Source organism: Cynocephalus volans, chromosome 5 (assembly GCF_027409185.1).
Source record: "Cynocephalus volans isolate mCynVol1 chromosome 5, mCynVol1.pri, whole genome shotgun sequence".
In the NCBI taxonomy this organism is placed as follows: Eukaryota; Metazoa; Chordata; class Mammalia; order Dermoptera; family Cynocephalidae; genus Cynocephalus; species Cynocephalus volans.
Window position 1 is genome coordinate 57,029,058 of NC_084464.1, and position 12,088 is coordinate 57,041,145.

At 41.6% G+C, this 12,088-nt stretch overlaps 1 protein-coding gene across 2 annotated transcripts in view; it reads right to left on the minus strand.

Moving 5' to 3' along the window:
* Positions 1-12,088, minus strand: part of RCAN2 (regulator of calcineurin 2) — a 242,377-nt gene that overhangs the window by 19,179 nt on the left and 211,110 nt on the right. For both annotated transcript variants that reach the window (XM_063097354.1, XM_063097353.1), the window contains exons 3-4: positions 3,304-3,477; positions 1,216-1,387 (exon numbers count right to left, since the gene is read on the minus strand). In XM_063097354.1, the coding sequence (XP_062953424.1) occupies positions 1,216-1,387; positions 3,304-3,477 (346 nt within the window). The remainder of the gene's footprint in view (positions 1-1,215; positions 1,388-3,303; positions 3,478-12,088) is intronic.

The window sequence follows — 12,088 nt, forward strand, 5'->3', positions numbered from 1 at the left end:
TGTATAATCAATACATTTCAATTAAAAAAATGCAGATTTCTGGGTGGGTGATTCTGGGCCAAATGTTTTCCTGACCACACCAAAAAATACTAGTAAGAACCTAACATATGTTTAATATACCTGGTATTTGGCATGTGGCTACCAGTAGTTCTTGAACTCATCTGCACATCTGGGGACCTTTTAAAAAATACTTATGTCTGGACTTTACCCCAGATTAATTAAATGAGAATTTATCAGGGATGGGATCAGGGCACTGGGATTCTATTTTTAAAGCTCCCTCCCACCAGGAGAACCACCAGTGGATAGAGCAGATATAACAGTCATTATTTACCATTGGATCCACAGTGCTGAAAACCTCAGCTGCCACCTGGTTTCAGCCCCACAGTTTCCACCATTTCCCCTCCTGATATAGTACAGGAAAAATACCTTGGAGTACAAGGTGGTACCATCTGGTGAAATTGAGGACAATATCACTTCTAGGTATAAAACCTAAAGAAACTTTGGACAAGTGCATATAGAGATATGTACAAGAATGTTAACCGTAGCTCTGACTGTAATAGCAAACACCTGGAAACTATCTAAATGTCCATCAACAGGCAAGTGGATGAATAAAGCGTGGTGGTGCATTCATATACTGCAATGTTATACTGCAGTGAAAATAAGTGAATCAGGGCAACATATGCCAACATCAGAACAACATAACCGTAAGATTTTTCTACAGTTAGCGGTTACCGTGACTGACTTCCTGGGGAACTTGGAGGCTTCACTTTGGCAGGCAAGTTGTCCTGTAACAGAGGGTTTCTGGGTGTGTACTAACAACTGTGGCAGCAGTAAAACTGGGTTGCACAACATAGAAGCCTCCTGCCTGCTGGTAGGGCCCATTTTACCTGCTCTGAGGAAACAACTTCCTCATGGTATAGAGAAAAATCCCATAACAATTGGGTAGCACAGTCAGATCTTAAAATATCTGTCCTGTAATCCAGAAGCTGCATGGACTGAATCATTTTTGTCCAGGCTCCGGAGCTGCTCTGGAGCAGGTGCAGAGTCTGATGCTGTATCATCATCCATCATTCCCTCCCACTGTCCCCACGGAGCAGGAAATCCATTAGAAATGCCGATGTTACCGTGAACCCAGGATTTCAAGGCTGTTAATCTTGTTTGGCTTTTCTAAGCTGCTGACAAAGGCTCATTTTTAAAAAGGGTCAGAGAGCTTACCTGGTCCTAGTTTGGCCACAGCACAGAGGAGGTCGTAGTTGAGGACTGGCGTGGCGTCACTGATGGGCTGCCAGCCGACAGGAGGAGAGGAGGGAGGTGAGATGAGGAACTGTTTGGCAGGCTGTGGGGGAGCCAAATGCAGTTTGTCTCCATCTGTCTCTGGAGTCTGGACCTTTCAAACAGAGTAGAAATTAAGACACTTTATTTGTATTGGTTTCAGGATGTACCATGTTGGTACACTAAGATGTGGAGTTTCACTTTCGGCCTGTGACAAATTAACCAGTAAACCAGACTATAATAACAATTACTACTTACCACATATCATGTCCTCAGTGATCTTATTTAATCCTTAAAACAGTGGATCTCAACCTTTAGTGTGCATCAGAACCACCTACTGAAACACAGACTGCTGGCCCCACCCCCCGATTTCTGATTCAGTAGGTCCGGGCTGGGGCCTGAAAATTTGCACACCACCTCTGTCTAGATCCAAAGCATTTTCATTTCCTTTAGAAAAGGGAACCTCATACCCATTAAACAATTACTACCCTTCCTGCCTCCCATCAACCCCTGGCAATCACTGAGCTGCTTTCTGTTTCTATGGATTTTCCTATTCTGGATAGTGCATACAAATGAAATCAGAGAATATGTGACATTTTGTGTTTGGCTTCTGCTATGGCCTGAACGTGTCCCCCAAAATTCGTGTGTAGGAAACTTAATCCCCAATGCAACAGTGCTGGGAGGTGGGGGGGTTGGAGAAGTGTTTAGGTCACAAGGCCTCCACCTTCATGAATGAATTAATGCTGCTACATATAAAGGGCTTGCTTGTAGGAGAGTGTTCACTCTTTTGCCCTGCCACTTTCTACCATGTGAGGATGCAGCAAGAATTCCCTCACCAGTTGCCCACCTTGATCTTGGACTTCCCAGCCTCCTGTGAGGAAATAGATTTTTGTTCTTTGTAAATAACTCCATCTCAAGTATTCTGTTATAGCAGCACCAAACAGAAGAAGACAACTTCTTTCATTTAGTATATTGTTTTCAAGTTTTACCCACATTGTAGAATTTATCAGTATTTTGTTCCTTTTTAATGGTCAGATAATATTCCATTGTATGGATATATCACAATTTGTTGCCCACAGATGGACATTTGGGTTGTTTCCACCTTCTGGCAATTGTGAATAGTGTCACTATGAACATTTATATACATGTATTTGTTTGAGTACCTGTTTTTAACACCTAGCAATAAAATTGCTGGGTCAGATGGTAACTCAATTTTTAACTTTAAGAAATGAAGTACAATTTTAATAGATGAAGAAACTAAAGTTTGTCCAAGTCACACAAGCTAGTAGCAGTCTTAGGATTTGCACATGGGTCTGAGGCCAAAGACTGCTGGTTTTCACTGTGCCATTTCCGCAAAGTCCAAAGGTGGAAACAATATTTACAGATCACTTAAGAGATGGATCAAGGTATGTGGTGATGAGGTGAGGGCACTGATGGAACATTTTGGACACTGATTTTCCATTACTGGAAACATTGCCAAGAATTATCATCCTTTTCTGTAATAGCCATAATTTATTTTTGGATGAAACAAAACACAAAATTAATTTCTATATATTTGTATCCTTTTCACATGAATATGAGTCATTGGAAAGGCTATACAGTCCACCAAAACTGTCATGTAATTTAAGATTTAATTATAACCCTGACAGGAAGGTTAGAAGCAGTGATTAGACCATTCTCACTACAAATATTAGCTGGCATTTAATGTGTATTTACCAAATACTATGCACTTGAACACACAGTAATGCATTTAATCCTCATAAAAGCAGTATGAAGTATATATCATTATCATCACTTTACAGACTAGGAAACTGAGCCCCAGTAAGGTAATTTAACTTGCCCAGGTTAGAGCTCAGGTTTCTAAAGTGATATATCATCCCTGCCTGGGAACCATGATATGAGTCTGTTTCTCAGTGAACTAATTATAGACTACAAAATAATCTGATTGTAGAAAGGAACTCATTTATATTTTTAAAAAGCAAAAAAATAATGTAGGACAAAAGGATTAACTTAGGTAAAGTATTATCTTACCTGTGCAAAGTAGAGTTTTAATTTTTTCCCTCTGAACTGGGTTTCATGAAGCTCTATCCTGGCTCGGGCTGCAGATTTAGGATTGCTGAAGTTTATTCGGACACGTCTGAAACTCTTAAATAGCTGGAATGTCACACAGTCATCATACATCCGGAACAGCCCCTCAAATTTTTCCTGACAAAGACAAACACAGAGAAAAATCCATTGGTCTGTGTCTTTCAGGATGCTAGATCTGACAAAAACAAACAAGTCACTAAATAAACAGGCTGTTCGTAACATAAAGTTCATATAGAACACTAGTAATATATTTCTTTCACCTATTGGTCTGTTGCCAGGTGATAAACATGCCTGTGGATTCAATCAAAGGACTCGTAACATGGGTTGTGGGATCTGTAGAGGGCCAGTGAATAGGGCATATCTTCTCTGTTCAGGCCTTTTGTGAACTTGCAATTGTAGTAGGTGATGGCTGGCCCAAAACTGTGGACTTGCTGGCCATCTCTACTTTTATTTCCATTAGCAATATTACAAACATTTCATTTGCTGGGGCAACAGGATACCAGACCAAGTTGGTTAGAGGCAGATCCTGCACAATGAACCTACCAGATGTACCCTTAGGCAAAACATGACGTGAGAAGGGCTAGTTACAGCTGTCCTCCACCTGTCCTTACAGCAAATCCACAGTTTTGATGCCCAGGTTCCTGCCAGGCACATAGTAATATTTTGTTGTCCTCTGGCTGCCAGTTTTCTCCAGTCTGGTACCCCATAAACCCAATACATCTCTCACTTCCTTGATCATTAGTTCTCTTATAGCCTCTGGTTTGAATAAAGTTCTATGGCAGTGATATCAAGCTCTTTGGTTTCAGGACCTCTTTACACTCTTAAAAATTATTGAAGATCCTGAAGAATTTTTAATATGAGTTATATCTATCAATGTTTATCATACTAGAAATTAAAATTGAGAACTTTAAAAATGTTTATTTATAAATCCATTTAAAAGCAAAATAAATCCATTATATGTTAACATCACCTTTTTATGAAACATTATTGGTTTCCAAAACAAGAAAAAATTTAGCGAGATTGGCTTTATTTTACATTTTTGCAAATCTCTTTAATTTCTGACTTAATAGAGGGCACCGGGAATCTCATATCTGCTTCTGCATTCAAACTGTTGCACTATATTGTTTTGACTGAAGGGTATGAAGAAAAGCTGTCCTCATCCAACTATGTGCTTGGAAAAGAGAGGATTATGTTAAAACCTTTCAAATAATCGTGAATATTCTTCCTTAATATTTCATCAAAACTGGACAAGTGATAGTTTCTGAAAGTACATTGAAATGTTGAATCTGAAAGCCACAATTGAATAACGATTTTTGATTATATTAAAATCCATTTACCTATTTTGCACTTTGAAAGGACTTTTTACCTATGAATAATTTTGTAATAGTGTATACTGATCATTTGGAAAATATTGGTTTCTTGAGTTACACAGCTTTTCTAAATTGACCAGTTTCATTACACAATATTAAAAATCACACTCATTACTATTGCCACCTATCTTATCAAAATGTATTTAGATATTGGAAAGCTGTCAAATTCACATTGGTGGATAAAAATTTTCCAAAATTCTAAGTTTTGCTTGCAGGCTCATTCTTTAACATTGGCAACAAACACTGTTGGGTGGATATTTTCCTGGAAGTAATAGATTCCCTTTATTCGTTCTTGAGAAACTATCTGCCAGATACGTAAGTCTGCATACCTACAGTTTGTCTGTCAGTTGTTCTTTCAAGTAAAAATGCTGTTCCATTAGAAAGTCAGTGCCTAGGACAGCTTAGAACATCTGAGAAGTTTCCTTGAGCCAAGTGTTACACTTTGGTACGCCCCAGAAATGCTTTCATGTGCTTCTATTTTGTTATTCAGAATATTACAAAGTACTCAAAGATAAAGAGTTAATAAAATTAATAACTTGTACTGCTTCATCAAGGACATTCTTAAGTAAAACTGACATTTTCTTCTGCCCACCCTTTTTCTTTGTTTAAACTGTGAGCTTGAGGCTGGGTATCCTTATATAAGTACGACTAGAACAGTCCGGTACCACTGCACTGATTCATGCTAGAATACCAGGGTTCTAACCAGCACTGCCTTGTACCACACAAAGGCTGACATAGCCGTGAAGGCAAATGATGGCTCAGTATTATTATGAAAACAGTGTTGACTTCATGGAAAATGGCCTGTAAGCTGTATTTCGAGAACTGCTGTCCTACAGGATCAGAAAAAGTAAAGGTTCAGTCTGCTTGGGGCAAAGACAGGAGGTCTAGTGAGGGCCTGAAGGATACCACATAACAGTCAATGAAGAGTGACCACTCAAGAAAGCGGGACGATAGTGGTGTTGAACACTGCAGGGAAGTCACATGGGATGAAGATGGAGATGGTACCCTCAGCCTTGGAAAATGGGAGAACGCTAATGACCCTACTGAGAGCTATTTGAACAGATGTGGAGGTGACAGATGATGACAGATGAGGAGTGAATGGCAGGGGGAAAAGGTGGAGAAAGAGCTTGGCAATGAAAAAAGGAGCTGGATGATAACTACATGGAAAATCAGGGTCACAAGTTTTTTGTAGTGTGGGGAGACAACTGGTTGAAGAAATGAAACTACTAAATAGGAAGAGAGAAGAGACAGGAAAGAGAAGGTAACTGATGGGATGGCAGAGACAAGGAGAAGAGGGGGCAAGGCTGCAACACTGAGTTTGGAAGTGGAACAGGAAAAACTGAAAATGGCTCTTTTGCCCAAGGGAGTTGAGGTCGTCTGTTGAAATGGGTAAGGTAAAGGGGGCCTGGGGGCTTGAGGAGCACGAGGAAGATTTAGAACAGTTGCTGTGGTCAGAGGTAAAGGCAGTCAACATGAATGAGTCAAAGGAGAGCATTATGGGTTGAAGTGGAATTGTGTCCCCCCCAAAATGATATGTTGAAGTCCTAACCCCCAGTACCTCAGAATGTGACCTTATTTGGAAAGAGGGTCATTGAAGATATAATTAGTTAAGATGTGGTGATGCTGGGGTGGAGTGGAACCCTAATCCAATATGACCGGTGTCCTTATAAGAAGACAGAGAGACACAGGGAGAATGTCATGTGAAGACAGGGGAGTACAGTGTTATATCTACAAGCCCAAGAATGACAAATAATGCCTGCAAACCACCAGAACCTAGGAAGAGGCAATGGAGGATTTTCCTACAGGATTTAGTGGGAACATGGTGCTTCCGACACCTTGATTTTGGACTTGTCGCCTCCGGAACTGTGAGACAATAAATTTCCATTGTAAGTCACTCAGTTTGTGGTACGTTGTTACAACAGCCCTAGGAACAAATACAGGCAGCCATGCAGCACTGAGCAACCAGCTGAATCTGGGAATGATGGTTTTAATTGAACTAGCCAACATAATAATGCCATTTCCCCCCAGGAGAGAAGGAAGTGGATATTCAGGTTATTCCACGGTGGTGTGCACAGGAGAGGGGTGTGTGTGTGTGTGTGTGTGTGTGTGTGTGTGTGTGTGTGTGTGTGTGTGTGTGTGTGTGTGTGTGTGTGAGGGAATAACTCAAGAGTGTTGAAAGGGTTAACAAGTAGGAAATGGAGATGACAATGAGAGGTTGTAAGGAAAAGAAGAGAAGCCAGGAGAGGCACATTAGGCTGAAAGAATGGCGGGGGGGAGGACTGAGCTTCTTGATGAGTATGAAGAATAAGTTTAGTAGAAGTGATGTAGTGGGGGAACTAGAAGGATAAAAAATTGTGAGCACATGATTGAAGTCTGATGTGTGAGGTTAAGATGATGGAAGTAAGGCCCAAGAATAGTGGGGCTAGAGGGGTGGGTGGTCACCACCAACACAGGAAGAGGGCAGCAAACATAGTGGAGGGGACAACCATGAGGCAGGAGATGAGCTGCACAGAGACAGGGGGGAGAGACCTGGAGACCCACAAGGCATGGAGAGCAGAGATAAGATGGAAAGAGTTCAACTGGGGACACAGCTTCACGGAGGAGTTCATCTATAGAAAGTGATGGGACAATGGTCTAGAAGTGTCAGGGGGAAGTCAGGGAGTTCCAAGCCTTGTGTCCTAGACTTGGGATGTGGGGGACAGGAGAACAATCGGCCTAGCCATGAGCGACAGCCAGGGAATAAACATCACCAAGAGTAATGCAGGATTTGGTAAGGGGAGTACGAGGGTAATTATTGTAGAACACAAATTGTAGTCTGAGAAAAACTAACAAGGGGCCCTAGAGAAGAAAGTGGGAGAGGTTAGAAGAGGGACTAGCAGAAGCAGAACTGGCCAGGGATGAAGAGTGGGGCTGGACGAGGGCATGAACACAGGGGAGGATGCTGTGTAAATGGAGGATGTCTGGGAAACCTACACCCTCAGCATGGTAGACAAGATAGATGGAGCCAAGGGAACCCAAAGGCAAGGGCCACCGCTGGGATGGGTAGTAAGGCCACATACGAGGGTACTTGAAAAAGTTCATGGAAAGATTCGTACTATCTTTTAATCCTATTTTTTCCATGAACTTTTTGAAATACCCACGTAGGTCTGGGATACTTGAGGTCCAAAAAGTAATTTGATTTTTTACTGTCATCCATTTTTATGAGCTTCATCTTTTACACAGCAAGAACTACAAGGTACACATAGAGATGCTCCAGGTAGTACAGGTATGCCTGAAAATGTGAAAGTTCTTGTTTACCAAAGAATGCAGATCCAGGCCTAACTCTGGCCATATTTGAAATGAAATAATGATATGGTTTCAGACATGAACACTTTTGGATTTTAAAGTTCCTACCTTTAGGTGTATCTGTTTTTTCTGCATAATAGGAAAGTGTGGAGACAGATATTTATTGCTTTACTTGGAGAGGCTCACTGAAGTTTATGTTAAGTCTTCTTACTTCACCTCTGCCATAATTATTTGTTCATCTGTTTGTTATCTGTGCCCCACATTTTAAAAAAGATTCAAACATGGCTTATAGAGATACATAAAAGCAAAATAAAATAAAATAGAGATTAACTACATTGGTGCCAATAAAGAGGTCTGTTTAGAAGAGCTGAAAAGCTCATAGAGGCTTGAACATTTGCCATGGGTGGGCCAACATTTTGTCTCTACTCTTTCTCAAAACCAACAGGATAAAGTAACTCTCATTGGTTATACAATACACAGGGTCTGTAGGGTAAAGATGGGTTTGCTCTAATCAGGCTGAGGGATCTGTCCAGGGTCCTCATAAGGAGGATATTGTGATGTGAAGAGCACAGTTCTCTACAATTACAGAACACCAACCAAGAAGCAGATGATCAGTTACGGTTTCCAGCCAAAACATAAGCAAGTCTTATTATTTTTTAAATCAATAGCCATTAGGAGCGTCCTCAGTACTTAGGAAGTGCTCAATTGCATTGATTGGTGTATGCAAAAATGTAAGGTATTTTATAAAATATTAGAATATTAAAATATTACCCTGAATTTAACTCTAAACCAGATAGGCTGCAGATAAACAATAACTTGTAATATATTATCTCATTGAATCCTCACTAAGCCATTTGAGGGAGTTAGAAGTTTTACTATCCTCGAGTAACACAGGAAGCAACCGAAAGCCAGAGAATTAATCACATACATAAAGCCATGCAATTAGCTAGTTAGCAAAACCAAAACTAGTAAGGTCAAGTTATTTATACTACACACACTGTAGATATATGCAAACAAGTGAGAAGTTGCCAAAACAGGAACAAGAAAACCAGCTTTCCTTGTCAATACAAAAGAACAGTGCTAGGGCTGTCCTTGAAGAAACAGCTGCTAGACATGTCCAATGGCACCTTTATCTGCATTCCAAATGATGTTGTATGCCTTCATGTATTTTTCAATTTTCACACTTATGATCCTTTTGGGTATAAATTATCTCAAAAAGAAATTCAGTTTTCCTTAAAATCACAAGGCTCTCATCTGTCAGATAATACCTCCTAGAAACTGCTGAAGAATGAAAGAATTTGCTTAGGTTTATCACCTCCCAATGGATACCACTGATAAGTCATGTGCAAATCCCATGTTTAAGGATTGTATTGGATTTGATGGGCCTCTCGGGAGGGCTTCTTGTCAAAAGGACTGTGACTGCAAACCTTTCATAACACAGACTCCTTATGTGAAAGGAATAACCAGCCTGATGTAGGGGCTCTTACATCTGGATTTTAACTTATCAGGATGTAATAGGCCAGCCAGATTTATATTAAATCATGCTTTGTTCCATCTGTGGTCCTGATGCCACCTAAATAAAAAATGCTTCCAAAAAGGAGGATTGCAACCCATTTTTCTCTAATACAAGAAGTGAACAGATCTTGTGTCACATAACTGCTTCGAGAAAAGAATTGCTGATAAAGGGAAAAAAGCCTTTATCCTTTCTCTCTCAAGTCCTTGTGAGAGACAAAGATCTAAAACTCAGTCCCATACTCTAAAAGAGGCCATGGTGTCATAAAACCTCATGGATTCATCACATGCTTCTCTCAACAGAGCACTTTCCATGGTCTCTGTTCCATTCTATTCTTTATTCCCAGTAGTGGCCCTAAAGTTCACTGTGGCTGGATAATATGGCTCTGTGAGAGTATGTTTTCAGTTGTCTTTAGTTAAGGAAGGCTCCAATTCCCTGGTTCTACTAAGCCATCATCTATACCTTTAGAGCTGAGGAAAAACCCAAGCAAAGAAACAAACCAACCAACCCCTGAAATGCCTCCAAAACCAAAAAAATGCAGGGGCTAGAAACTGCTGGAATGATCTTTTTTTTCCTTCAGCTGGCCAGCACAGGAATCTGAACCCTTGACCTTGGTGCTCTAACCAACTGAGCTAACACAGCCAGCCTGGAGTGCTCTTTGAATGGGAGCGAGTTCAAGTATTGTGAAGCCTGAAGCTTCCACAACTTGGGGAGCTTCTTTAAGCAAAATAATATAAAACTAGGCACAACAGTTTGGTTTTTTTTAAGAATGAGAAAAATTATAAGAAATAACTTGCAAATTTTACTAAAATATATGACCATGTGAACACAGTGCTAGGATTCTACGAAGGTCTTGGTAGAGGCCTCTGCAGATGAGGGTCCCTAAAGCTGAAGCTTCGTTGGCTTCCTAGGAAATATGTCTATGACACTGAGAAGCGTACTGTGCCATCACACACTAGTCCGGGGTCAGGTTTTCACAACAGCTAAAACAAGTCCGATGTTTTCATGACGGTAACATATAGGAAAAGCCAACTATTTTTCCTTCTATACTTCCGGGCTACTTCACTTCTGGTCAACCAAGCAATTCTCCAATCCTCTAGGGACACCAGCCAAGTATCCTATAATTTAACTCAATTCTGACACTATCTACCTAAAGTTAGCATCAGACCCCACAGGTTAAGGGCTCAGTCCCACAAGACCATGTCTCCCACTTCAAATGCCAATTGTAAGTCCAGGTTTTCACCTGTGCTTCTGATCCACTGGCTATAAATGGGAGGTTCCCGCATCCCTCTCCTCACACAGAACTCAGGGAAACACATTACTTACACTCATCCATTGATTATAAAGGATATCACCCAGTAACAGTCAGAGGGAAGAGATACTAAGGGTAAAGCATGTGGGAAGGGGCACAGAGCTTCCATGCCCTCTCTGGGTGTACCCGCTCCCAGCACTTCCACGTGTTCAGCAACCCAGAATTTCCCTGAACCCTGTCCTTTGAGTTTTTACAGAGGCCTCATGATATAGGTGTGATTAAGTCATTGGCCATTGGTGATCAACTCCACCTTCAGCCTCTCTTCCCTTCCCAGAGGTCAGGGGGTGGGGCGGGCTGACAGTTCCCACTGGCTAATCAGGGGTTGGTTCCCTTGGCAACAAGCTCCTTTCCTGAGGCTACCTAGGGTCCCTAGGTATCTCATTAGCATACAAAAAGACACATCACTTTGGAGATTCCAAGGTTCTAGGAGCTCTGGTCAGGAAACAGGGAAGAAGACAAAAATACATATTTCTTAAATTCACACTATCACAAGCACTACAAAGTTTCAGTCAGTGCATCATATTATAAATAGCTGAGTATGTCCCTTCCCTGCTTGAACCCATTTTGTAAGAACCTGAGAGGGAGGACCCAGGAAGAGCAAGTCAGGGGGTTGCTGGAGCCTGTCTGGCAGTTGTTCAATAAGGGCCAGTAAGTGTCCAGGGAACAGACCAGGAGAGGAACCCACAGGTGGCACTGTTTGCATGCCGAGGATTCTCGCTGGGTCTGACTCCAGTGGATGCCCACCCTTTGGGCAAATGAGACCCTCCCATCACCTAAACCCAGGGCTTGTTCTGGTGGCTCGCCCTGCCCCCACCCAGACTGCCCAGGTGGTATGGAACCTGGCTATGCCAAGCGAGATAAACATTTGTGGATGCCTGTGAACTTCGTCCCTGCCCCAAGACACTTGAAAGCCCCCCAAGGGGTCTCTAAAAACACAGGAAGTAGTGTGGGGGGAGCTCTCTCACATGTACCCAAGGTGGGGAGGAGGGTGGACCAAGCTAACCTCAGGCCTCTGAGAGCATAGTTATGGGCACATCTCTATTACATGTCACAACACTGGACTTCTCTGCATGGTAATAATACTTTTTATGCAAAGTCCTTTCACTGCTGCCACATTTCAGTTTATAGTATCAATGGCTGCCTTGGCTCAGGGCATTTCCTGAGGGATAATGACAGATTCATCCTTCTCTGGGCCATCAACTCCTCTTCTCTGATAATTAATCTGAAAGAATGTCTGTAACCGTCATC